General features: G+C 38.1%; 2 protein-coding genes across 2 annotated transcripts; both read left to right on the top strand.

Annotated features, from left to right (window-relative positions):
- Nucleotides 1-214: 214 nt before the first annotated feature.
- Nucleotides 215-6,089, top strand: sgk2b (serum/glucocorticoid regulated kinase 2b). Its single transcript, XM_036558314.1, has 12 exons — nucleotides 215-402; nucleotides 580-655; nucleotides 1,071-1,137; nucleotides 1,317-1,357; nucleotides 1,541-1,598; nucleotides 2,513-2,596; nucleotides 2,684-2,815; nucleotides 2,923-3,035; nucleotides 3,662-3,881; nucleotides 4,601-4,756; nucleotides 4,849-4,938; nucleotides 5,184-6,089. The coding sequence occupies exons 1-12, from the start codon at nucleotides 336-338 to the stop codon at nucleotides 5,301-5,303; spliced, it is 1,224 nt and encodes a 407-aa protein (XP_036414207.1). The 5' UTR covers nucleotides 215-335; the 3' UTR covers nucleotides 5,304-6,089.
- A 2,234-nt stretch (nucleotides 6,090-8,323) lies between these two features.
- l3mbtl1b (L3MBTL histone methyl-lysine binding protein 1b) lies at nucleotides 8,324-26,909 on the top strand. Its single transcript, XM_036558313.1, has 21 exons — nucleotides 8,324-8,454; nucleotides 8,962-9,078; nucleotides 10,957-11,146; nucleotides 12,717-12,882; nucleotides 13,089-13,203; nucleotides 13,292-13,343; nucleotides 13,542-13,636; nucleotides 13,743-13,847; nucleotides 14,127-14,262; nucleotides 14,680-14,771; nucleotides 17,410-17,561; nucleotides 18,794-18,870; nucleotides 19,701-19,786; nucleotides 20,411-20,521; nucleotides 21,142-21,256; nucleotides 21,393-21,492; nucleotides 22,728-22,928; nucleotides 23,016-23,077; nucleotides 23,185-23,330; nucleotides 24,554-24,628; nucleotides 25,707-26,909. The coding sequence occupies exons 1-21, from the start codon at nucleotides 8,452-8,454 to the stop codon at nucleotides 25,833-25,835; spliced, it is 2,325 nt and encodes a 774-aa protein (XP_036414206.1). The 5' UTR covers nucleotides 8,324-8,451; the 3' UTR covers nucleotides 25,836-26,909.
- Nucleotides 26,910-27,906: the final 997 nt, after the last annotated feature.

Below are 27,906 nucleotides of genomic sequence, written 5' to 3'. Positions count from 1 at the left end.
TTTGACCGCTGTTTCTTCTTTTTATCCCCGGTTAGATAGATTATAAAGATTCCTCATTCATAGTGCTATGTATTCTAGAGCCAGAGAGTTACACTGCTCCGCGGGTAGCTCTTATCTAGCCAGTGGCCTAGGAAGAAGCTGAGATGGTCATTTATGCATAGCTCAGCGACCGGTGTGATGTCACAGGTCCATCGAAGAACCACGTGTTCTGCAGAAAATAGCCGGTCACGGTTGTCCTCAGGAGGCAGCAGCGCCTAACCAGAACTGACTGGTACAGGGCGAGCTTACAGACGAGCTCAATACTTCACAGCCAGTAGCCCGTGCTGCGAAGAGGAATGGTGAAAAAGACAAAAAGTCCCGTGACGTACACTAAAATGAAGGGGATAGTGTCGTATTTTGCTGGTGAGTGAAAGGAAACCGTTTATTTTAAGCCTACTAGAAGTTTTTGTCAAGTTGTCTTTTTGGAGTTTTTTTTTAAAACTCTTTTGTTCATTCGTGTTTGATGCGGCCTCTCCTGAGGTACAAAAATAATGTAACTCCAGATTTTTTTTATAATGTTTAACCTATTTAAAATTACAGCTTTAATCAAGGAGAGAAAGTTTGGGTCAGCTGACCTACTACAGAAACTTGGGACCAGCCATCCAATCTACCGGCAGTGAGTTCCCCCTGAATGGTCTTTTTCCGTTGACGTTGCTAAATGTGAACGGTGCTGTGTTTTTAAAGAGAAATGAGCTAAATTATAATTTGCTCAATCCCACTTGCTTTTCTCTTAGCATATACAGTATATGAGCGTGTGAACGGGGTTTTACACTAACTGGCCTTTTGAGGTCAGACACCCCGCTTCTGAGAACATGACCTGGTTAGCCTGGTTTGGAAAATTTCAGTGCTGTGTCACATAGCAACCTGGATACAGAAATAGACAAAAAGCAGCTCATCATCTTATTTATTTATTTTTTGTGTATGTACTTTAAAAACACTTAATATTTTAAGCATGGATTGATTTACACTAGTTTAAATGTATTGGGTTTCTTGATTTCCCTAATGGTAATTCTCTCTGTCCCTTCCACCAGTATGGACGCAGAGTGTTTTCTACGGCCAGAGGGCAGCAGTGTGTGTGACGAGGCCGGAGCAGCTGCTGTAAGTGAGCTCATAAGATCTGTTCAGCAAGTATGTAATATAAGTCTGAATGGCAGTTGACTTTGATTGAAGATGAAGTTGAACGTAGGGGTTACAGAGGGCAGTTTGTGGGTGTCTGGTCTAATATTGTACATAGGGATGAGGTAGATCTCTGCTAACATTGTTCTTTTTTCAAATAGCTGTGTTTCAGCAGTACAGCACAGGAGCTACAAATGTCTCGGTAAGTAGGTTATCTTTGTGTGGCAGACATATTTAGGCTACACACTGTACATACCAGGTGCACAGGCCAAAAGACACTTACGTTTATTCCTATGTTAATACTCACTTGTGTGCACTCACCAAGACAAACTCCTTGTACGTATAATGCATTTGGTGAAATAAAGTGATTCTGATTCTGATTCAGGGCTTCAGCAGCTGATTTTGACTACTTGAAGGTGATTGGCACAGGCAGTTTTGGAAAGGTAAAAAGTCTCTTTTTGTTATGTATAGCAGTTATCATTTGAGCTCAATATATGACAAAGACTAGCTACATTATTGTCGTCATTATTGTGTTATTGCTGTTGTAACACGATCATAGCATTCATACTTTCAACACATTTCGGTGATTAATTGTTCTTGATATACATTGATTAAAATGTACCTTCTTGATGAATTGGCAATGATTAGTTAGCAGGTCTCTCTCACAGGAAGAAGCAGACAATGCTATGAACATGCATTTATATATATATATAATTTCTCCTTTTTTTTCTAAAAACTTTTTAGGGGAAGTTTTTGAATTATTCTGTCACTGAGATGTAAACAAAGTTATTCAGAGTATTTGATTTGTAACTGTAACATTGTAGAGAAAGTTAGATTTTTATAAACTTAGATTTCTTTTACAATGGTGGTGAAAGGAACCAGGGGTGGTGTCAAGATGTCTGAACACAAATATAGCCATTTTATTTACTACCCGCACTGATCAGTGAACCTAGGTGTGTATTGTGAGTTTTTATGTGTAATGTTGAAAAATAGAGGTACATCTGACAAAATAGGTTTTCTTTGAGACACTTTAGAAGTCTGGTTCCTATCACCACCATTTTGAACAATTCTAGTTCAGTAAGTTTCTCTATAACCGAACATTGCACATCAAACTACTCTGGATTGTTTACCTCTTAAGGTTTTCTTTATGTAGAATTTTGGTAAATCGGTGGAATTTACTTTAACATTATTAAGTCTATAAAAGGTTGTGCATGGTTGTGCTATTGTTTTCTTAACTCAGTTTTAAGTATTTTTTTAATGACTGCTCAATCATCAGAACCATCAGTAAACTACTTGATTACATGGTGACAGCCCTACAGTTTTTATTTTAATATTGTTTCTCTCCACCCATGCTCAGGTACTATTGGCCAGACATAGGGAGAATGATAGGTACTATGCAGTCAAAGTTTTAAAGAAGCAAATGATCTTGAAGAAAAATGCGGTGAGTCTTACTCTGTGTGTGTGTTTTTCTATGCATGTAACGTGATGGAGATGGTTGTGTGTATATTGATGGTGTTGTCTTTGATAGGAAGGACATGTCATCTGTGAGCGGAGCGTGTTATTGAAGACTGTCAATCATCCGTTCCTGGTGAGACTTCACTTTAGCTTTCAGACCAGAGATCGGCTCTACCTAGTGTTGGACTATGCCAGTGGTGGAGAGGTGTGTACACACACAGTTTATGAATGGGCACTTGTGTTTGTTGAAAACAAATGCTGGCGGGTTATATTACAATGTCATAGTGTGCGTGTATGTGTGTGTGTTGGCAGCTCTTCTACCACCTGCAGAGAGAGCGTGTATTCACCGAGTCCAGAGCCAGATTCTATGCTGCAGAAATGGCCAGTGCTCTAGGATACCTACATTCTCTGCATATTGTCTACAGGTACACACTGACACTTGTATTACTTGTATCTTTAAATATACTTCTTAAGCTAAATGCTGTCATGCCTAACATCTAAGACTAGACTGAAATCTAAGCCTAGACCTAATATCAGTAACTGAAAGAGAATCTTTGTGGTTTTGTTGCACTGTATAAATTATATGTTGGCAAGTATAAATCATCCTAAATGTAGTTTACATATCTAATATGCCTAATTTTTGGGTTTTTGTAAAAATATTATAAGAATAAAATAGGCTACACACATTTTTTTGCCTTTTTTAAGATATTTTATCTGGAGAAATGGCAAAATTATCTGCCAATAGAATAACAATTTCTCTGGATAAAACTACTTAAACACATAAAAATGTATAGAAATAAGTTAAATAATCTTATAGCTTTCTTTTCTCTTGACAACACATCTGTTTTGCAGGGTAGTTTTAGTTTTCAATCGAAATATTAATTTTGTATTAAACAAAACAGTTTTTCTTCTGGAAATCAGCAAAATGTTCCTAATTTTTATGTTTTCGTAGCACTGTATGGGCATTTGGTGCCTCACAGATTTTAATACAAGCACATCTACATCCAGCCCAAGTGAATTTACTCTTTCTGTATTGCTCTTGCTTAAACAGGGACCTCAAGCCAGAGAACATCTTGCTAGATTCTGCAGGCCATGTGGTCCTAACAGACTTTGGCTTGTGTAAGGAGGGCATAGTCGGCCGTGCGACTACCAGAACTTTCTGCGGAACACCTGAGTACCTGGCTCCAGAGGTTCTCCAGCAGCGCGAGTATGACCGAACAGTGGACTGGTGGGGGCTGGGAGCTGTGCTGCATGAAATGCTTTATGGTCTGGTGAGTGATTGTGTAAAAGAAAATTAGATATGTAAACAGAACATTTATGCAATGCAAAGTTACACCATTTTTCACGTACCCCAAAATGTAGTCAGTTAACCAGGAACCAAGGGATGTTTGATGCCTGAAGTTTGCTTCTTTATTTTTATGCTGGAGCTACAAGGTTAATGTAATGCAATAATAAAGCCACCAGTTGTACATACCACATCCCTAAATCATCACATATTTGCCTCAAACTGCCCTAAGTTGTTACCTAATCTCAAATAGGCCTATGTGGTTTTTAAACAATGTGTACGTAATGTTATCTGTAAAAAAATAATAAAAGCACACACAAAAATGAGGTCTATAGCTGCTACTGCTGTTTTTAATAATATGACATACTTTTTTGTTTATAGATAAAAGTATGTCTTACTATATCAGAACCTACATAATCAAGTCTGTCTACTTAGCAACTCGGCACCATTTGTGGCAAATGTGTGATGATTTAAGCATGCAGTTTGCACAATACTAATGGGTGCCTGTGAGCTTCCATTACTCAGTTACGTTAGCCTGGTAGCTCCAGTACAAAACTAAAGAAGCAAAATTCTGACATCAGATAGGAAAACTGTGGCTTTGAGGATGAACTCAAGTGTCATTTGTCTAGTGAATGGAGTGACTGATGAACTCTCTCTCTCTCTCTCTCTCTCTCTCTCTCTCTCTCTCTCTCTCTCTCTCTCCAGCCACCTTTCTACAGTGCTGACCGTATGGTGATGTTGAGCAACATCATGTTTCAGCCGCTGGTTCTTAAGGCTGGGGTTTCCAAAGCTGGAAGAGATCTTCTCAAAAGACTGCTAAACAGAGACAGAGCTAAGAGGCTAGGCGCTAAACACGACGTGGTAAATTTACATGCACACAGAGACACATATGAACATACAACAACACCAGACATACTCATCAGTTACATTACATAGTCTCTTCAATTTTTTAGGCAGAGCTGCAGCATCACTCATTCTTCTCATCTATCCGGTGGGATGATCTTGTGGCAAAGAAAATCCAGCCCCCCTTTGTCCCTTCACTGGTGAGTCCAGCGAAACTGTACATTGGGAAAATAAATATATAAAGCCATTTTAGCATTCATATAGAGTGTTTAGCATTGCTTTCAGTTTTTTACATCATTATTCATTTTGCAGTGTCTTTGCAGGTCTTTGAGAGTCCATGTCAAAAATAATAAGTTTCTCCACTGACTCACCACTTCCTAAAGATTTTAGACAACTGTAATAAGAACATATGTTAGTGTGAACCTAATCTCCTTTTCATTTTCAGTCTGGCCCTGATGACCTGACAAACATTGACCCTGCCTTCACAAATCTTCCTGTGCCACAATCTCTGGGTGTCTGTGAAGATGCTGGGATGACCTTCCCTGGCTTCAGTTACATGAGTTAAAATGTCTCCTCACTGTCCATGCAGGCCAGCGGACACTGAACTGGAACATTACAATACCCATGATTACTCAAAACCAAGAGACATTTCATCAGAATGTGAAAAACAATGTTTACCCAAAATACAACTGTTAATTTAATTTAATATTTTCTTTTGGACCACTGTGATTGCATACAGTTACTATTTTCACTCTGTTCTTGGTACTTTAATCAAAATTTGATTCTTTATATTTGCATCTTTTTTTTCAACTGTGAAATTGTTTTTATTTAAATTCTGTTTGTAGGCACATTATATGATTATCATATTATATATGTATCTGTATGTGTAGGTGGATAGTCTATATGTTAAGTTACACATAAATGAAGGAGTATTATAGTTTTACCGTGAAATTTAAGATTTAAGAAGACAATTTGTTGGAAGCTGTAAGTTATTCGGCTACTTTGTCTGCATCACAGACCGAACTTTTATTTTGTAATGTTTGTAAGAGTTTGAGTTGACAGGGTTAGAACTGTGAAGACACGCTTAGTGCAATATCTGTAAAATGTTAACTAGCTTCTGCACAAGTGATGTAGCCTCAAGATGTAAAATAATATTTCATTTTCGAGAACTTAGAATGTCTAAGTAGATCTACTCATAGTCTGATAGTTGAATACTGTTAGCGAGTCCGCCGAGTGAACATCACTACTGTAGGTCACAGAATCAAGGTGTGGTGTCCGTATTTTGCTCCTCGTAACTTTGTTACATTGTAAAGATTTTTTTCCTAAGAATACAGGCGCACGTTGAGTGGTGTGTGTGTGTGTTTCTGGTTAAGCATTCTCCTGAAATTAAAACGTAGCAAGGGTAACGTGAGCAAATCCAAAATCCAAAGGCTGTGTCAGTTTAGCCGCTCTCCGATATTTATATGCTCACAGCGCCATCTAGTGGTGGATTTTGGGTACTATTCTGCCTTCGCAGTGCACCCACTGCAGCTGTCAAATCCGTAAAAAACGTCAGTGCATTTTTACACGTTCTGCTGCTAATTGTATGAAATCTTTTTTAAACCTTGCGTGCTAAATCTAACGATGAAAACAACTTGGAACAAATGCGATCTATTAATCGCGCACTAAAGGCCTGTTTAACGTTAGTGAATAGGTCTGCGGCGGAGGAGCCGAGCACGTGATAAGTGACAGGAAAACCAAAAGAAGCGGATTCCCCAAATCGTTCGAGTAGCTGAAGGCTTTCGTTTTGACTTGGTGAAAGAAAACTTCACTGTTTTAGCGATGCTCAGAGCTCAGGCAGTTAGCAGAGCAAATGCACAGGCCAGAATGTCGATGTCCATAGTACAGCCCCACTTCTTCTCAAGGAAAGGGAGATAAAGGAATAATGATACTCTGGAAAGAGCATAGTGCATCTGGGGCACAGAGGGGCGCATCACTCTATTCTGAACAACAATAGAAGTGCTTCTGGAACAAACACAGAGTTGTGGTCCGACTGCGTGCTGTCGTCGGCTCAAGTGCACAAGGAGAGTGACGTTGTGGAGAGTACAACTCCTTCGTTTTCACAAAGCTCTCCATCTTCAACGTTATCAGCCTATTGATTGTGTTGAAGTTTATCGAGCCCCGAAGTTGGCAAGGGGCATAACACCTCGCGCATGCGCATTGCGCCCAAACCATCCAGCTCAAAATAAGAGTTAAAAGAGAAACGAGGTGAGTTGCACAATTTTTCTTTAAAATACCGCCGTAATGTCACGATTAACGAAACAAACAACGGTACAGGTGCGCAGGGAAGCGCTTGTTTAACAGTTTGCAGCTATCCTAAGTGTTCGCAGCGACGTTTAAAGCGATAAAGATAAATTGAAGTGACAAGTTTGTGGAGAAGAAATTAAAAGCGTGCGTTTCGCTATTTTTCCCCTGCATTAGACACGCCGGAGTTCGTTCTCTTGCTTGTCGGTCAACGGCAAGTCCTTTAAACCCTCTTTGTGAATGTTTTTCTCCTTTTGAGAAGCAACACGAAACTGTTATATTTCGCATATTGTGGTCCGCTTGCTAACATTTCTAGCTGAAGCTAGTTGCACTCACTAGCCGGCTGCCCGTTTGAATTGGACCACAGTCGGGTTTAAGCAGGCAGCAGAGGCTAGCCAGGCTAGCCAAGGCGCTAACGACATTCCGTGACAAGGGGAAAGTGAGGAGTTTGTCGGGTGAGAGAAAAACACTCACTTGCAACAGAACAAGTTATACACTCGACCTTCCTGTACTGAGTAAAGGCTTTGCTGAATGACTTGGAGCGAACAACTCCGGTAATTTATGTAGTTTAAACGTGTCGGCGGCCCTTTGCTATCCTCCGCCATTTTGTATCTGCCGAATGCTAATAATGGGCGCTCGGGCATTTACACTTTATTTATGGTCGGAATAAAATTCCCTTTAACACTTCAACCTGAGAAACAAAACATTTTTGAACAAGTTTGGTGCCTCATTGGGTTGGGCACGGCCGCCTCGTCACTGTAAACGCTGCTGTTTTGAGGTGGGTTTGATTTAAAACAAGCGATGGGTTTAAGAACGTTATTACAGTGTTCCCACCACTGTACGAATGTTAACACGCGTAAACGAGTAGTTTTCCAGCAGAAAACATGACTGTATGTGACATTTCCACTAAGGGACCACCAGAAGTCTGTGTGCATCACCGAACCTACACATTTCACAAGATTCTTTTAAAACAACGGAAAGCTGAACTTGTTCGTCTAACTTTTATTTCACGCGCTTGCCCCCTTTTTGGACCCCCAGAGTGCGACCATTGGAACTGCAAGAGTTTATTTTTGGGCGTGTTTCTCGGCGAATTCCACCGTAAACATTTATAAATCCGTGTTTTTGTCCGTATTTTTAAGTGCTTGGTGCAATCCGTACCGACTACACTGGTCGCCCCCCGGTGGCCATGCGGGGAGACGACCCAGACACGCGCAGCTCTTTCGTAAGTGCAGTTGCGGGCGTTTCTCTGGCTGCACCCCTACAAAAAATGTTCCGAGTGTTCGGTCCAGCTGTTCATCTCGGAATTGCGAGCAAGTTTTTGGGTCTTATGCAGACTTGAGGACGCACTGAGAGCATACAAAGGCTACTAGTACATTATCTGCCGCTTTGAGAAGCCACGCCAGAAGACATAACTACGGCTGTGGAGAGTGATGGTCTGTAGAGAATCGTGTTTTCAGTGGCGTCCACTTTTAATATGGTTTAAAAATACTAATATATATATATATAGATCACAAGGTAGGATGCTTATCAAGTGCTCAAGGAGACATCAATAGCAGACATTATTGTAAGTGTAGGAGGCATTATACGTTAATCACATATGTGCTCCTTTTTTGACTGACGTTTAAGCCACAAAAACTCTAAGGTTGGCCGGGTTTTAACCAGTTTTGGTTTTTGCTTTAGTTTTAAAGATATATATGCGCAGCAAACAAGTTAAAGAACAAGCTCAGCTTTTTGTTAATTTTAAAGAATCTTGTAAAATGCACAGATTTGGTGATGCACACAGAATTCTGGGGGCTACACAGTGTTCTGTGTGATACAGCTTGGTCTAGATTTGTGCGTAAACATGTCTCTTTCTATTGGTCAAATACAGATTTAAAAAAGAAAGTGAGTTTTCATCCCCAAGTTCTAAGCGCTTTGAAAATTCTGACTCTCTCTCTCAGGGGAAGATGACGGACACACCTCCCAGTGATGGTTCTACCCCAGGAGCAGAGTTTGACATGATGACTGCCCTTGACTGGAAGGACGGCATAGCTACATTGCCTGGCAGTGACATCAGGGTACAATGACATAAATATTGTTAACAGGCCGAGATTAAGCCTAATACTAGACTACAAAGAATTTCCATTGTTTATTCACTGTTGGTACTACGGTTTAGTCTGAAACTAAACTTTGTTTGGGAAACTGGCCCTACATCATGGGTTATCAATTAATCATATGTTTATTTTTTTATCTTTTTAATTAACATTTAATTCACAGGACATTGTGTCAGGTTTCAAAAGAACAGCATTACAATGATAATGACTGTAATGCTGTGTTGATAATGGTACAGTGACGTTAACATAGTGGTTTATCTAAAATATATGTGACACGTGGGGATCCAGGTTGCAAGAGTGGATGCTGAGGATGCAAGGCATAGAGACCTTGGTCACAAGGTAGTAGGTATCATATGCATCATGTAAAAGGCCATGTCATGGAGTGCAAATTAGCATGTGACTAGACAAATACAAAAAATAACATACTTAAGTAGAAGTAGGCAATATGATATTTTATTGTTATCATGATGAATTATATCAAGCTTTTCTGAGTATATTGTGGATATCGTCAGTACTTAAAGAACGCTGACTAAGTACATGTTTCATTACAAAGTAATAATAATTGTGCCTGTTTAATTAGATTTAATGCAGTGCAGTTTAGTGTAGTTGTACATTTATTATTATAGTTTTTTTTTTGTATGTGGCACTACAGGTTCTGTTTTGTCTGTTTCAACGTACAAAATTTTGCGATGCTTATAGTGTATCGTAACATTGTCTTGGAAGTATTGTGTTTTTTTGCCCAACCCCTATGCTTACATGTTAAGAATATATGCTTTTTTGCAGCCAGGCAGCATGGTACCTACCATGCGTATTAAATGTGAGTTACGTCTGTGTTGAGTCTGAAACTTTGTCCAGCAGCTATAAAGTGTAAAAATGAGTGCACATTTATATGGGAAGGCTATGTAATTTGATGAGGGCAGGCAGTCAGAAAACACAGTCAAACAGTTTGGGTAGCAGATGATTGGCATACATAACTTGTCTGATGTAAACAAGGAGACCTTGTTTAAAAGACCATTTTAAACAACAAAGTAACCTTGATGCTTAGTTTGTCATGTGTGATTAAACAAATGGAATGTTTAATTCAGCTTTATTTTAGTAAATATTGGGGAAACATTAATGATTGAATAAATATAAATGAATATTTTGTGCATATTGTTAGAGAGTTGCTAGTACTTGTACCTACAAAGGCTTACTGGCTGTTACAACATGGAATATGTAAATATAAACCTGTTATTCATAGGTTATAACTTACAAAGTTAAAAGTCCTCAGCATACATCATGTGTATGTGAAATTTTGTTCATGCGAATGAACTGCCTTAAACTGCACAATGACATGGAAGTAGTGTAGCCATAGTGAGAGAGCATGTCAGTGGGTCCTTAAGTTCTTCTGGTCATTCCAGCTTCCTGCAGCTGAACATATATTCAAGTGTTCAAGAATTTAGTTTGATTGAAATCCTATTGTCATTATACCAAAATATTTTCTCACTGGTGCAACATGCGTAGTACAGTCAACAGACAAAAGCTACAGTGCTGGACAGTGGTGGTTATGGTGGTACATATAGTGCAGTACTGGACAGACAGTACAGTTGGAACAGAAATACCAAGAGTATCATACCAACTATATATAAATATAGAAAGTCTAGCATGTGCAAAAAGGCAGAGATAGTAGAGTTGTGGTTTTCAGTGATGCAGGAAAAAAAATGGTAGGCTGTGTATGATAGTTATCATAAGCGATGGTTATTGCATATGGATGCTACATGACTGAAAACTGAGGATGAAATATACCATTAAATTCTCAAAGCAACGAAGTTAGCGTATATAAGTGTTCCTTTTGTTTTTAAGTTCCGGATGACAGAATTTGGCACGCTGGAGATTGTAACAGAGCCTGAGCCTAAAGACAAAGAAGAGGAACCTGTATGCCCACAGACTGAGACTACGCCATCCAACAGCACTCCTCCGTCTGAACCACTCAACCCTACAAATCAGACACAGCAGCCCCAGACAGCCACAGATCTGCCTGCAGAAACTGTGGGTAAGTAAGACGTGGGCACAGTATGGACAAAATTCTACATTGTTGTATTGCTACATATTGTAACTGCTTTGTAGTATGTTAAAAACACATGTTCAAAATACATTGGTCAACCCTTGATGTGACAGTGTTGCAGACTGGCCTGGAACAGCAAGGTCAGTTCTTTTGTTTTTGAGCTCAGAAGATGAATATGAGAAGATTTATGAGAAGACAAATTTCAGCTTTTGCTGTTCACATCTAGATGTGCTAAACAACTTAGTGTGGCTCTTTTGATGGTAGTTGAGCAAAAGTATAGAAACAGGTATAAAGTAAATTAAAATAACACTTAATATTTGGTTGCATATCCCTTGTTTGAAACAACTGTCGATCTGGCGACCACTGACATCATTTAACTGTTGCGTTGTTCTTTGGTGATGCTTTCCAGGCTTTTGCTACAACTGCTTTTAGTTGTTGTTTGTTATGGGGGGTTTCTCCCTTTACTTTCTTCTTCAGAAGGTGAAGTGCATGCTCAGTTGAGTTTTGGTGATTGACTTATGATTGGTCTAATGATTCACTTAACCAGTATAAAACCTTCCATATTTTTCCCAGCTGATGAAGTCCTTTGTTGTGTTCGCTGTGTGTTTTGTGTCATTGTCTTGCTGCATGATGAACTTACTGTTGATTAGATTGAAAGCATTTCTCTGTAAATTGGCAGACAGAATGTTTCTGTAGACTTCTGAATTCTTTCTGATGCTACCATCATGAGTTAGATCATCAATAAAGATTAGTGAGCCCATTCCAGGAGCAATCATGCAAGCCCAAGCTATGACGCCACCCTGCTTGACTGATGAGTTTGTATGTTTTGGATCATAAGCAAAACTTTTATTTTTCTGCACTTTGGCCTTTCGATCACATCTGTAGAGATTAAAATTGGTCTCATCAGTACATAGAGCTGCTCCAGAAATTTTGTGGCTCTATATTTCTTTGCAAATCACAAATTGGCCATCCGATTCTTACTTCTGATGAATGGTTAGAATCTTGTGGAATGGCCTCTTTATTTCTGCTCTCAAAGTTAGTCAAAAACAGTGGATTGTGATACCATCGCGTCTGCCCTGTGGAGGTTGTTAACGATGTCACTGACTGTTGTGTTTAGGTTTTTCTGTATTGCTCTTACAATAATGTTTCTATCATCAACTGCTGCTGTTTTCCTTAGCTCATCTGTTTGATGTCTGGTTGCTAGCACACCAGTGGTGTCTGTATTTTTCGGGACATTTGTTTTATTGGCCCAATGCTTGTGTAGTGGCTTCGATCAGTTTTCACTCTTTTTTCAGTTTCAAAATGGCTTGCTTTTCACCCATAGACAGCTCTCTCGTCATGTTGGTTTATTCTTTTTAACATATAAATAAAAGCTGATATTCTGATTTTGTCTCATTCATCTTTTGATCTCAAACTCAAATGTCTTCAGTGTATAATGCTTTCCTCTGCCTTAACTATTACCATAAAAGTTTGCTACCATTGTGTTGAAAGTTTAGGGAGCTTAGGACAGCATGGGGAAAAGTGTCAAAATTTCTCTCTTTTCTTGGTGCTGCAACAGCTCCCTCTGGCACAGCAGACAGTTCCATTGCGGTGAGCACCGGCTCTGAGGAGGGCCCCAGTACAGAGGTGGCCAGATGTAAGTCTTGTGGACACTCTGGTTCTCAGTCATCTTTTCTCCAGGGGAAATTCTGCAGTCCTGCCTGTGTGCAGCCCAGCAGTGGCAGGTAAACAATCACCCACATGCACATAGAAATGCACTGTAACTCAAGCTACAATTTGACTAATTAGCCTGATTCCTCCAGCCTGATTGCTCTGATGCATTTGCCCATTCATTATCAGTCACTGCCTGTACATGCCTGTATCAGTCACTGAGAGTGTGTGCTTTTCAGTGAATGTTTTATTTAGAGTATGTGTGTGTTTGTGTGTACAGGTCAACTCCAGGTGATGTGGGAGAAGGTGAGCGTTTAGGTAAACGAGTCCGAAAGAAGAAGAAGATGTTCATGGAGTCTGAGGATGAGGAGGAGGAAAATATAGAAGAAGAGGAGGTAATGTGCATCCACATGTTTACACACGTTCATACACACACCTAGTTCATACCTATTTCAAGCTTAGCAAGCTATGTTTGTGTTCTAGGAGAAGGTTAAAACCTCAAAAGGCAGAAAAGCAGCTAAACTTGCCAGACTAGGTAAGTGTCCATAGACACACATTCACTGAACAATTTAGGCAATATGACATCTCCTGATGTCCCTGAATGAAACTGTTTTTCCTTGAGTTTGAACAGAATATATTCATTACAGTTTGAGACGTGAACATCTTTTTTCATTGAAACACGTGCAAAAAAAAGGCTTTTTACCAATGTACTGATGTGATGCTGTTGCCATAGTAACAGCAGCTCCAGTGAAAAAGAAGGCTTGGAGCTGGCCAGCCTATTTAGAGGAGGAGAAAGCAGTGGCTGCACCCTTGAAACTGTTTAAAGAGGTAAGACCTACAGATTAAAGATTTAAGTGCATAATTTTATATGATTTATGTGATGACTCCTTTAGCTAGGATGGAATGTTTACATGTATGTGTGTTTGTGTTGCAGCACCAGTCTTTTCCTCAGAGCAGGAATGGGTTTAAAGTTGGAATGAAGCTGGAGGGCCTGGACCCTTGTCATCCTGCTTTCTTCTGTGTGCTCACTGTGGCAGAGGTAACGCATGGTCAAAGGTTGTTGGCTGTTGCCACATGGTATGCATTAGCACTAGCAGGATTGTAGTGGCTGTTTATTTTTATGCAGCATGTATGTTTTTGTCATAAAAGTGTTTTTGCGGACATTTCTAAATAAAGAATTACTTCAAATAAAGTATTTAATACTAGCAGTATTTGCTGCTGTAATGCTGTAGTGTTCTTATTCATATATATAGTAATGAGGGGAGGGGAAGTGATTACATGAAGGGAATTTGACTGTCATGTGTCTTCTCCCTCTCAGGTTCAAGGTTATAGAATAAGACTTCATTTCGATGGTTTCCCTGAGTGCTATGACTTTTGGGTGAATGCAGACTCATGGGATGTGAAGCCACCAGGCTGGTGTGAAAAGATGGGCCTCAAGCTGCTATTGCCCAAAGGTGCGTAGTGGAAACAGCCCAGCGTGTATGAGGTGACAATGGAGTGACAAGCTAAAGATAGAGAGCTCCTTTCTTGCCATTAGGCTAAGCTTTTTTCTTCTATTAAAGTGGATTCTTTAGGCAGACATATTGCAACTAGTGAGCACAAAATAAGCCATGGCCAGAGCTTATACTTTTTACACCATTAGTTCTTTGTAGCAGAACTAGATTGTTAATGACAAAATAATTATGTAGTGATATGTTGTATTGCATTCACAGTGACACATACTCGAGACACAGACCTATTTTGATAAGAAGCTGTGTGATGCAGTAGTACCATGCACATTGTGATACCTGTGTGCATTTAAAGCACGAGCTGGCAATACGTGGAATTTATTTGCGATTACTTTGTGTGTGTGGGTGTGTTTATGCTTGTAGGTTGCAGAGATGGAGAATTTAACTGGAATACGTATGTTAAGAATTGTAGAGGCCAGTTGGCACCCAAACACCTCTTTAAAAGTCTTAATACGGTAAGTGACGCTTTGTTATACTATCCTTTCATTTAATATTTACATATGTTTTATGAGTACACTCCACTGCTTTTTAGCTGTTTGGAAAGATAAACCTTGTCAGTATACAACAAGGCGATATTTTACTGTAATTAGGGTTCAAGCATGCAATGCGTTGAACCCTCTTGGAATTGTCAAGATTTTTCTTATTATTTTTCCGCCCTGAAACGGAACGCACAGCCCAAACCGTAAGTCCTAGAGACTTGAAACTTGGTCAATAGGTAGTAGTCCCTCCCGCTACTCAGGCGCAAGGAATCAGCCCAGTCGGCCACAAGGGGGCGCTATAGCGCAGAAAAATCATTTTTGCCTAATAACTCCTAAACCAGATTTTTCGCAGACAATACACATTTTTTTCCTGGTTCTATGGGTCCAAACAAACAACTTTGCAATTTGGACCATTTAGCTCCGCCCACTTAGATTATGAGCTAATTTGCATAATATGCGAAACCTACTTTTGCAAACTAGTCCTCCAATTTTTGCCCAATCGTCAAGTAATTGGTGTCAAAAAATTCAAAAGAGCCTGAAGGTCAATAATTATCAAAAATATTTTGACTTTTCTAAACAACATGGCTGTCATATGCAAATGAACCCTTCTGGATAAATTCAAAATAATTCAGAATTAATTTAAAATTCAGTAACTCAACAACCCTTCAGCCAAAAAATTTCAAACTTGACAGACACATTTGGGAGAAGATTCTGAGGTAGCCATTCGATTTTTGTGCGCGTATGTCATTAGGGGGCAGAGTTAATGCTACATGGCTGTTTCTCAGCATCCGTACATCTGATCAGGCTGAAACTTTGCACATACCATCTGTTGGCCAGACTATAAGTGAATCCATAAGGACAATTTGATTAATTGAAGTACATAGTCGCCATCGGCCAATCAACATTTAGCAGGCTTTTGACAGGCTTAACATTGACCAATCATCATCAAACTTGAATGATCTCTACATATAGCCACTTTCTAACAACCAATCAAGTTTGAAAAAAAATTGACTGGGGGGCGCTATTCATAAATTAGCATATTATTACATATTATTACTATTTTATTACAAGTTTGCTTGAACATCCTTGTGTATCATATGTAGTACATTATTCCAAACAATTTTGCCAATGTATATTACAAAACTGCATAGTTTTTTTTGTAATCGGTAACTGTTTAAAAAGCCTACTTTCCGAACTAGTCCCTGGATTTTGATCCAATCTTTTCGAACTTGGTCTAGAAAAATTCTTTGGCATGTGTAGGTAAATAATTATCAAAAACATTTTGACTTTTCTACTCAGGATCATGTGGATCAATCAATTAATTACTGCGACCATGGCATTGTTAGCTTGATTAGCTATAACTCAACAGTCATTGGTCAGATCCTGTCCAAACTTTAAGGACCTTTACATATTTGCACTGTAATGGTGTATGCCAATTTTGGTCCAGATTGGCCTTTAGGGGGCGCTTTAGCACTCAAAAACACTTAAAAATCAATTAAAATGCTAATACAATGTTATTACAAGGTCGACATATAAACAAATGGTGCCATACAACTCAGGTCACTCACATGAACAACTTTGTAAGTACATGTTCTGTCACACATTGTACTGTTTGTCTGGTATTTTGGCTTAATCATTCGAAGACTACATTATATTAAGGCTTATTATACAAAGGTCAAAAGGTCAATCTGACCAAAACTTGGTAAACATCTTTGGATATGGCCCCTGATCAAGAATGATACCATATTGTGGCCTTTTCACTAATTCTGACCCACTTTCACTGAGCTCATACTTTACTTTAGTTCTCTGTTTCAACTTTTCATCTTTTTCAACTTGCTGAACAAGTGCACCCCGAGTCAATTTTTGCCCGACCCCTTTAGTTTTTGAGCTAATTGCATAATGTGAAAAACCTATTCTTCCGAACTAGTCTCTGGATTTTCTGTCAATTTTCATCAAATTAGTACCATAAGATTCAGAAGACACTGATCCTCAATAATTATCAAAAAGATATTGACTTTTCTACTCAGGATCATGTGGATCAATCAATTAATTACTGCGGCCATGGCATTGCTAGCCTGATCAGCTATAACTCATCAGTCATTGGTCAGATCATCTCCAAACTTTGTATATTTATACAAATTGAGACTATAATGGAGTATGCCAAGTTTGGTCCAGATAGGCCTTTAGGGGCCGCTTTAGCACTCAATAACACTGAAAAATCAATTGAAATGCTATTACAATGTTATTACAAGGTCGACATATAAACAATTGGTGCCATGTGACTTAGTCCACTAAGATGAACAACTTTCTAATTACGTTATGTCAAAAATTGCACTGCTCGTCTTTTATTTTGGCTTATTCATTCAAAGATTTCACTATACAAAGACTTACTATACAAAGGCTTGAGGCCTTTTTAGGCCTCATGGGCTAAACCAAAAGCTTGAGGCCTTTTTAGGCCTAATGGGCTAAACCGAAAGCTTGAGGCCTTTTTAGACCTAATGAGCTAAACCTGCAGGAGGGTCCGTACTGCTGTTGCATGCTTGAACCCACTCATTGCCGCTCGCGGCTATATTTTGTGTTTATTTTTAATAATGTCTGTAATGCCACCTTGCAGTCAGTCACCCCCTCAGGCTTCCGTGCTGGAATGAAGCTAGAAGCTGTCGACAGGAAAAACCCATCACTCATTTGTGTAGCAACCATTGCTGCTGTCGTGGACAATCGCCTCCTCATCCACTTTGACAACTGGGATGATACATATGATTACTGGTAAGCCTGACTGTGTGTTTGTGGACACGTGCCAGTGTGTGTGTGTGCATGCACTCATTTATGTACAGTGAGGTCTACAATTTGAGAGCACATTGAAAATCTGATATTTTTTTTTATTTAAACTTGTAATTAAACAAAAAGTTTTTGAACTATGCATACAAGCCTCCAGAAAGTGTTAAATTATTTGTAAAATAATAAAATATTTTACATTTAATAAATAAGTCATACATAATTTCTGGTCGTTTTCATTTCTATTTTTGCTCATTAAAAGTGCAGACAGCTGCAGCTCGCTACTTCCAAAGATTCTTTCACTCTGCTTAGGCTAAACAGGCATCCGACTCTAGTGCTTGTTATCACCTAAAATAATTTATTGGTTGAACAACAAAATTAAGTAAACACATTAACATTCATATTCCTTCATTGTTGCTTTTTAGAAAGTAGTGACAATTTTACTGCATGATTGCTTAGAGGCTTACTGTAATACATTTATAGTTCTATATAATTGGTTAGTGGAGACTTTATGCCGTTTTTAGTCTATATCTTTACTGAAAAGCCAAGCTCCGCGACTGATATGGGCCCTTTCAACACTGTCAGTGACTCATACTACATATGTGTTTTACATTAAAAATGTGTAAATATATTTGTGTAAATTTTGGAATTTGAAGTTTTTGAACCCTTTTTTGGCTCAGTTTTTCTTGTAAATGTCAATGTCATTAAGATCTATTTGTTATTATTTTATCGTTTTATTATTAAAATGTTTGTTAATATTTTTGCAGCCTATACTGTCTAAAGCTCAAAGCACTTTATTTTTATAACTTTCTAATATTCATCTAATGCAAGCTGTGAGTGAGACTTTCACACTACAAACATCACTTTTATGGTAAATGAATGTTGGCCACAAATATCGGTTATCAGTATCCTTGATTACTAATATTTGGTAGTGTTCAGATGACTCTTACCAGAGGCCTTTGCACAAATTTGTGGAGTCCATGCCAACCTGAGTGTACATAGTCTTTAAAGCAAAAGGGGGACAAATACTAACAAATTCTGAAATTTATATAAACAGTTTAGAGGCTCTACTTTTACTTAAATTGTTATGCTAATAATGTAAGTTGTCATGAAAAACGTATGTATTAGAAAAGAATGCAAAATAGAAGTATTTTTATTTGTGGTTTCAACTTTTTAGACTCCACTATATACATATATATATTTATTCCACAATTTGTTGCCAGGTGTGATGCTAGCAGTCCATATATTCATCCGGTTGGGTACTGTGAGGAGGCAGAGTTAACATTGACCACACCTGCTGGTGAGGGTTTGTTTATTCATGTATGTATGTATGTATGTGTGCATCTAAGTGTTCAGCTGTTTTCCCCCGTCATGCTGCAAATATGAACAATTGTATCACATTAGTTTAAAATGCGGTCCCACAGTTTAAATTTCATTTATAATATAATTTCTATAGTGGCTGTCCCAAACCCCTAAATTTCAGCTTGTTTACATGATACTTATTTTTTTTTCCCAATGATTTTTTAAAAAATCCTTTAAAGTAAAAATTGAAAGACTTAGATTTACAACAAGTTTAATTTTTAAATAAAATAACTTTATTCAAAAAATGTTTTCCCACGTTTTAATGTATAGGAAGATTTTTATTTAAGCTTTTAGAGCAGGAAGTGAAACTGCATCCCTGTCCGTTATGGCCACATGGTGATCAGGTAGATCCCATTGGTTTGAAAGAAATGTGTCCCAGAGTCTGAAAATTGGTGTGTAACCTTAAGAATAGTCACTACCAAAACACTTTCTGCAGCTCAGTAAACTTTTTGCATTTTTGAGCTGTGCTCATAGTTACTAAAAATTGTCACTACTAAAATATTTTGTAAAATTTCAGAGCCATTTTTTTTGTATTGGCAATTGCTGAATTGAATTGTTTGTTTTTGTAAAATAAACATATATAAAGATATAATGTCATTAAAGAATTTTAGTCTAAAGTTTAAGACAGTGAAGTCTGAAGTTTGTTTTCAACTTTGACTTTGAACCAGTTTGTTAGAATGATCCATATACAAGCACAAGTGAAATAGACTATCACATGTACTGTGTGGATTGTGTATCTTATGTTTGGTTGTGATTTTGTCTCTCAAGAGTATAAGCACCCGAAAAGTTTCTCATGGGAGAAATACCTGGAGGAGACTGGGTCCCAGGCAGCACCTGCTAGAGCCTTTAAACAGGTGAGTGTGACTAAGCATGCTCACATCATTGAACCATTGTATTTAAGTAGATGAACAGAACCATACATGTGTGATTTCACAAAACATAAAGGCCGTGACTGTAATGGATACTTGTTTGCATTTTACGGCACTATTGTGTACGTTGGCCATTTTTGTTGTAGCTTGCAAGTGCGACTAGTTACTGTGCAACGGACAGAGAAATGTTAAGTGTGGCTGCTGAATCACTGAAAATAAAACTTATCAGACTCTCTTGACTCCCTGCAGAAATACTACAAAAAAACAGCAGTTCTATACAATTGAAATGAAGACCCTGGTGCTGTTCATCATACAGCATAAACACTGATTGGTACCTGCATGTTACTGTAGCTATGGACCAAGAATCAAATGTGTACCATATTAAAGTTTTTCATTTCTTTTCTTCAGCATGTTGCAAAATGTTTGAGTATTGAGATTGGCTGATGATAGAAAAGTGTTGGAATTAATAGATTGATACATTCTTTGTAGTGAACTAAATAGTTCTCCCCTACATAGCACAAATTTAATGAGAGAGTATGTATCCATTCCGGTCACAGCCATAAAGAGATTCTTGATTGTTATAGCAAAACATTCACTGAATTTTTCCAGAGACCACCACATGGGTTCCAAGGGGGGATGAAGTTGGAGGCAGTGGACAAACGCAACCCCATGCTCATTCGTGTATCCACCATATCTGACACAGAGGATCACAGAGTCAAGGTACACCACTATGCTGCTTATGTACACTTAAACAATTTGGCTCTGTATCTGAGCTATAATTCTGTGGGTCTGAAAATGAGCTTAATGCTTTGTTCATAGTATAGCTATTTACAGTCACCTTTTGTTTGTGCTGGAATCCTTGTGTATTGTGTTACAGTAGATGAGAGGTTCTTAACCTTTTTCACACTGCATTCCTTTATTGGGGGGTTAAAATATTTCACAACCCCCTAATTGTCATCCCAGCCCTCCTCCACCCCTCTTCCCCACACAAACCAATATACATGTAAAATGAATTATAGAAGAACAATCAGATTGTAAATCTACTCACTTACTAGGCCTGCGTTCTGTCACTAGCACTTTGCCACAAACCACAAATTCTTAGCCTTCTTAAACTTCATGTTGTGCACAGAACAGGTTTTGCACCTTCCAATTAATAAAAAAGAAAATCTTGAGAATAGAATGTGCAAATTTTTTAAACGAGTTGTAGTATTTTTACTATGGTTTGTTAACATGTCACTGTTAACATGTCTTACCGACATGCTCTGTGAGAGACGAGCTTGTGCACTTAAATTATGATGAAGGTGATATATTAACTGTTTGGGTGTTTGTATTTATTGCAGGTCCATTTTGATGGCTGGAGTGATGAGTATGATTACTGGCTGGATGCAGATAGCGCTGACCTGCATCCTGTGGGCTGGTGCCAGAAGACTGGCCATCCTCTACAGCACTCCAATGGTAACATGCATGCAATATCATACATCAGTGTATGTTCTAAAAGGCATACATACCTTTACTCTGGCCTGCGTGTCATTTGCGCACAAATTTTGTATTCCTCTGTGAATCAAAAGTTGTTTTGAAACTTGCTTTTCAGGTACCAGTGAACCCCCAGCCCCCCCAGGACAAGGCTGCCCTACTCCAGGATGCAACGGTGTAGGACACATCAAAGGACCTCGATATGGAACACATTACACGTTAGTAACCAGTGCAAGCACTTAATGAAATGGACACTCTTTTCATATTTTGCACGCTAGGGCTACCAGTTTTACTCTGTGCCAGCAATCATGTGTGACCTCTTTAATCACTTTGATAATTTTTACCTGTATTACCTGACAGTGGTCCAGATCTGATACTGTTTGCTTACAAACTTCACATTTCTTTCAGAATTAATACGAATAACAGTAGACAGCATGATATTTTGCAATTCTTTGGCTGCTTCCAGTGTTATTACAGTTAGTACTATGCAAGCTGGTAGTTCTCAAACTTCAGTTGCAGTAATTTAAATCAACAGAACTACTTCTAAAGTAATAACATAAACAGATTTACTCCTTAAAATGCACTTCAGTTACATTGTATCTGATAACTTGTACAACTCCTCAGAACTGCTTATCTAGTGCTAAATGGTGCCCTCAAGTGTTGATTTAGTAGAACGTTTTTCAAATCTAATAATAAACCTTAAAATATACAGTGTAGTTTCACAGCATCATATAAGCTTTTTCTGTCAACTAAAATATGGTCCATGTTAATATTTCTGACATTCACTCACATTTTTTACATAACAGTATAACAGTAAGATCAGTAAAAGACATACAGTACTGCAGACAAGTCTTAGGCACCTGAGAAATTTTGTTAAAAAATATGTTTAACAGGGCAATAAGTATTTATTTATAAACACAAACATAAGAACAAAAACAAATACCATTAATACAGTAAGTAATGATTTTATGTATGTCAAATGGGTTACTATGTGTTAACTATTAGCAAAGCCCAGTATTATTTGTAGTTCTCACCTATTACCTGATTTGGCTAAGCAATACTTCAGTATGTTAAACCAAGTGTGCTGGTAATGGAATATAACAAATCTGTGCAATGGCAGGGGGCATCCAGGAGACAGCTGGAACCAGTCTTTGTTCTTTATACTCGCTCCAGATATCAAGTATGTTTTTGGAAACAAAAAAATATATATATATTTACTGTGTTTATATCCCTTTGCTTTTATTCTGATGATATATTTTTACAAGCACAAAGAGCCTGGTTTTAAACTACATGCTTAGGTGCTTAAGACTTGCACAGTATGTACTGTACATAATCACAAAATGGCTCACTGCACAGAATGTCTCTCTCTCTCTCTCTCTCTCTCTCTCTCTCTCTCTCTCTCTCTCTCTCTCTCTCCTCTCCCTCTCCCTCTCCCTCTCCCTCTCTCTCTCAGGGCGGTGAGCTGTCCGTACTCTGAACTCAATCTGAATAAGGAAGGTCTTCTACCAGACAGGCTAAGTGGGGAGAGACCGATCACTCTTAGTGGACCTCCAAGACACCGGCGCACAGAATCGCTCACTCAAATGCCAGCTCACACACCCACTGGCAACATCCAGGAGCCCTCTGACAACACAGATAACTCCCCACCAGCCAGGTTCGTGAGGCCTTAAATCATACTGATACCAAAAGGAGTGAGAATAGGGCATGTGTCTAATTTCTGTTTTTGCTCTCTCTGTTGTAGGACTACCACTGCCACCAAATGTGTGAAGCCCCATCAGGTGAAGCATGAAGGAAATGGAAAAGGTAGTCCTCAGCCCCAAGAATCTTTGACTTACCTGATGCTATTATTACATAGTGTAATGAAACTATTTCTGTACTTCTTCTGAGGCCCTAACTGGTGTGTTTTGTAGACTCTCTGCAGCAGTTCTTGCATGACTCTGTGTTCTGTGGCTGGGAACCACCCAAGTTTCGGCACTGTTGGGAGAAGCACGGCAAACTGCTGCCTGAAGCCTTAGGCCTTAGTGCCAAGACAGTGGCCAAATGGAGCACAGAAGAGGTAAAAATGCAAATGTAACATTAAAGGGATAATTCATTGAAAAAAGTTAAATTAACCTGAATTCTTACTTACCCCAGATGCCATCGATCAGCCAAGACATGTTTGATATCTCACATGTGTTTCTCTAGTTGACAACACAAGATGCTAGGCTAACATTGCTAATAAACACTGGACTTGTTTACTGGATTGTTACCAAACTTATCTCTGTCAATACATGCTCAAAAATGTCTCTTAAAATGTATCCAGATCTTAGTTTGTGGTATGACTTACTTTAGTCTATAAATACAAAAATTCCAACCGAGGTAAAGTGTCTCTGCTTTATTTAGTTCCGTAGTCAAACTGTGTAAAGCAACATTTATCAAGCATGTTAGCTGCCTGTGGCATGACAGTTATACTAGCTTAGTGAACACAAAAAGGACAGTGAACGTAGAGAAAAAGTAAACAAAGCTTCCTTTAAAACCCACTTCTCGTCATATTTTTTTACTTGGAACAGCTGTAGATATTAGAATATTTTGTACTGGTTACAAAAATCACTGCCTACACAGAGTTTTTCATGAGCTGGATTCTTAGTTGCCAACTTCTTTGAATTTCAAGGTTACACCTTGAACGGTGGAGTAGTTACATTCTGGTATCTGTGCAGGTGCTAGGATGTACCTGCTGCATCATTTAAGGTGGAACACTACACCTCATTTTGTAGCTTTATCATTTTAAGAGTCGTAACTTTTAGCTAACTGTCTTACAGTTAAGAAGTCTCAGCTATGCTTAAAAACAAACATGATATCTCCATTGAGACAGAGTACTACTAAGTGGGGTGGATGCTAAGTTCCAGTTTTGGTTTAAATAAACTTCATCCATGTCATTTTACAGAATTGTTTTTAAAAAAATTACAACGTTTTTCAATAGATTTTCGAAGCAGATAAACTAAGATTCTGGCATGCCGTTATGCAGATGAGTTGGTGACAATCAAAGTCTGTTGTTTATTAGCAACGTTAGCTTAGCATCTCTTGTTGTAAACTAAAGAAGTACATGTATGATATTGAACATGTCTTGGCTGATCAGCTACATCTGGGGTAAGTGATAAAGCATGTTACTATGGTTTTCTTTTGCTGAACTCTTCCTTTAAGGGTGTTCAGTATATGCATAATGATATAATCAGGTCTTTTGCACAAATTACATTTATTTATTTATTTATATATTTACTTTTTTGTGCTGCATTTTGTCAGGTTGCAAGTTTTGTACGGAAGTTACCAGGCTGCCGGGAACATGCTGCTATTTTCAGGAGTGAGGTAAAAAAAAAAGTGAGAGAGAGAAGAGAATCTATTCACTTCAGAATCAGATTTATTGGCCGAATACGTTGACACATGCAAGGAATTTGGTTCCAAATTCAATAATCAAGTAATATATACAAGTAGTATACAAGCATTTATTTTTAAGTTATATTGCTGGACCAATAATGATAACCAATCAACATCAGATACTAATAATGGATAATTTTTACATTTTTAACCAAGTAATCACTATTACCCATATATAAAGTGTAATGTTTAGACCAGTTAAAACTCTGAGGATGAATCATTGATTTTCACATTCATTACGTAACTAAATCAGTCATGAGAATGATTGTAAACTTTACACATTTACCAGATGCTGTTGTTTAGAGATACTTTCAGTGTCTGCTGAATGTAGTATTGGTGTTGTAACCGTAAGGACTGATGGAGAATTGGATGGAGAATTAAACCTCCAGTCTTTTGTGTCTGTGGCGTTAAGGCCTATTCTCACATAGTCCGATTTTAATGGATGAAGCAAACATGCATAATAATTCTGTACATTACGTAGCTGAAACTAAGGAACTGCAACCATGTTGTTTTTTTTCATTTTTATTTATTTATTTATTTTTTTTTTCATTTTCAGAGCCAGGTTCATTTTCTGCATTGTATGGATGCATTAAATCAGGCTGACCAATCAGAGCTTTCTTGTCATGGTTGTAGTCCAAACAAATGTGCATCAGGATGGCAGCAAAACTTTTGCTTGTTGCAGAGCATAAAAGCTCATATGGCAAGCAACACACTATTAAAAAATACCATCAAAATCCTGTTTTTTCCGAGTGATTTGAAAAATCGCTTCGGACTTGGTATGAAGGTTTCACTACGTCAAACAGTCACAGTTGTTTTTGTCTTCCTAAAAATGTCATACTTGGGGTGAATAGGCATTTAGCCATTTCAGTGATTCATTTATCAATTTTTTGGCAAATAATATGTCACTTACATTTCATGCACTGATCATTTCTGTGAACTGTCTAAAGTGTAGTTCTTGAATATTGTTTAATGCTGATGAAAATGATTTGGCACTTTTTTTTTTCTTTTGCCCTTTCTGTAGCAAATTGATGGTGAGGCCTTCCTCCTTCTCACTCAGTCGGACATCGTAAAGATTTTAAGCATCAAGCTTGGCCCTGCACTTAAAATCTACAACTGCATCCTTATGCTGAAAAGTGTGGATGAAGAGTAGCCCCACCCCCACAGTAACCAGGCTCAGCACAGCCATGCACAACTACACCCCAGTCAGACTGGTGTTAAAACATTTTCCCTGCATCTTGCTCCAACTATGTCCAGTCCATACATTAATGATACTGGCAAGTTGTGGCCAATCATTGAGGCTGCCCTCTGTTTGAAAGGTAATCCAGCAAATTAAAGACTGTTTACGGTAGTTTCTCTTGAAATACTGGTTTACACTGATTGTTCTATGGGAAAATTGAGCAATCAGATTATTTACAGTGAGAGAACCATGCTGCTGCACAGACAAAACCCATCGTATCCTTATCCGCATATTTGTCTCCTAATTTACTTCATCTCCCCTGCTTTAACTTAATTTATTTCCTCTTATATTTGATCGATTGATTCTTATGAACTTTTTGGACTGGAGAGTGCATGGTCCTAAGGCACCGTAATGTTGGTTGATTATCAATATTATTTATGGTTTTATGGTTATTAAATGTGTGCTTAAGTGGTGTTGGACGTGTGAACAAATTCCACATTGATGGACCTTTTACTTGAAGTGTACAAAGTAATTTTTAAAATGATGCAAAAATCCGATCTTTGTAAATGAGCACGCATCGCACCTGAAATGGTCAGAATGAGTGTACAGAAGACCATTAGGGTGAGGTGTCTGAGTCTGTGTATTTGTGTGTGCACGTGTGTCTATACAAGCGTGAGTAATGTAAAAGTATGGGAGAAGGAGCGGGAGAGAGCGTGAGGTTTTTTTTTGTCTTATATGTCAGGGAATCTCTTAGTTTGGGGAAAATCTTACAGTGAATGTCTCTTGTTGTATATTAGTATGAGAATTGTGCTTTTGTGAAATGCGTTTAAAAACTGTAAATTGATGTACAGTGAATTCCTCCACATGCTAGGAATGACTTACAGATGTGTGTGTATTTTGATCCTTGGAGGACCTGATTGAATGTGTGTGTACAGGACAAAAGTTGCTGAAAGATTAAATTGAAAATGAACAGACATGAAAGACAAAATGTAAACTATAGTGCTCAAAAGTCTGAACTAATGGAATAAAATTAAGCTCTGAAATACAGCCTGGTATAAGCCACCTGGTGTCAGCTTTGTTTATTTAGTTTTGTGTGGTATATGTGAATACATGCACTCACCAAGCATTTTATTAAAAACACCTCCTTGTGTCTACATTCCTTGTCTACTTACCATATAGGAGCACTTTGAAGTTCTACAATTACAGACTGTAGTCTCTGTTTCTCTGCATGTTTTTTTAGCCCCCTTTCACCTTGTTCTTCAATGGTCAGGGTTTTTTTTAAATATTGAACTGAATGCACTTTTTACTAATTAAAAGGAGACTATGGTTTTAATTGAAAAATAAATAATAGACAAATATTCTTAAGTTGACTAGTTTTGATTTATCCAAAAAAAAGGAAAAAAAAAAACCGCCTCTGAATGAAAAGCTGTATGGGAGCCAAAAGAGGTGACTCTGATTGAGCTGAGCTACTTGAGGGTAGGATATTTTGATAGCCTAAATTACCAGAAATTATCAGAAAACGCTAGCAGTATTAAAACTATAGGTAGGATGTATCGATAGCCTAAAAACCCTTACCAGAGGGTAAGTAATAACATTTAGCTGGGTCTGTAAAACACGCTTGAAATAAGGCTGAATAAATATTAAAAACACTAAGAAAATAAAACATCAAAAAAACTGTTACTATACAACACTAATGATATGTGCATGTGCAGTAGGACAATTCATGATTGCCTCACCTGTTTAAGATGTTTTTTGTACATTCACAACCTTCCTAGTCTTGAATTGACCCTGTCCTAGCTTTTTGGATTGTGTTGCAAGCATCAATTTCAGAATTAATGCATATTTACAAAAACAAAGGTGATCAGGTAAAATATTAAATATCTTGTGTTTGTACAATTATCGCTTAAATACAGTTTAAAGTAGATTTACAAATCACTGCTTTCTGGCTTTATTTGGATCTTACTGTCTCAACGTTTTTGGAGCTGAGGTTTGCGAGTTGTTGTGGCTTCTTTTCCTGATGCAAAAAAAATAAAAAATACTTGTG

The sequence above is a fragment of the Colossoma macropomum genome, unplaced genomic scaffold, assembly GCF_904425465.1.
Source record: "Colossoma macropomum unplaced genomic scaffold, Colossoma_macropomum, whole genome shotgun sequence".
NCBI lineage: Eukaryota > Metazoa > Chordata > Actinopteri > Characiformes > Serrasalmidae > Colossoma > Colossoma macropomum.
The sequence above is the reverse complement of the archived record's forward strand: the minus strand, read 5'-3'. Positions and strand labels throughout refer to the sequence as shown.

Bases quoted from the DNA above. Each gene is read 5' to 3' on its own strand.
- l3mbtl1b (XM_036558313.1), top strand. The intron at 13,848-14,126 runs GTAACGCATGGT...TCTCCCTCTCAG, and splicing joins GTGTGCTCACTGTGGCAGAG to GTTCAAGGTTATAGAATAAG. The intron at 18,871-19,700 runs GTGAGGGTTTGT...TTGTCTCTCAAG, and splicing joins AACATTGACCACACCTGCTG to AGTATAAGCACCCGAAAAGT.
- sgk2b (XM_036558314.1), top strand. From the start codon at position 336: ATGGTGAAAAAGACAAAAAGTCCCGTGACGTACACTAAAATGAAGGGG. The intron at 2,816-2,922 runs GTGTGTACACAC...GTGTGTTGGCAG, and splicing joins ACTATGCCAGTGGTGGAGAG to CTCTTCTACCACCTGCAGAG. The intron at 4,939-5,183 runs GTGAGTCCAGCG...TTTCATTTTCAG, and splicing joins CCCCCTTTGTCCCTTCACTG to TCTGGCCCTGATGACCTGAC.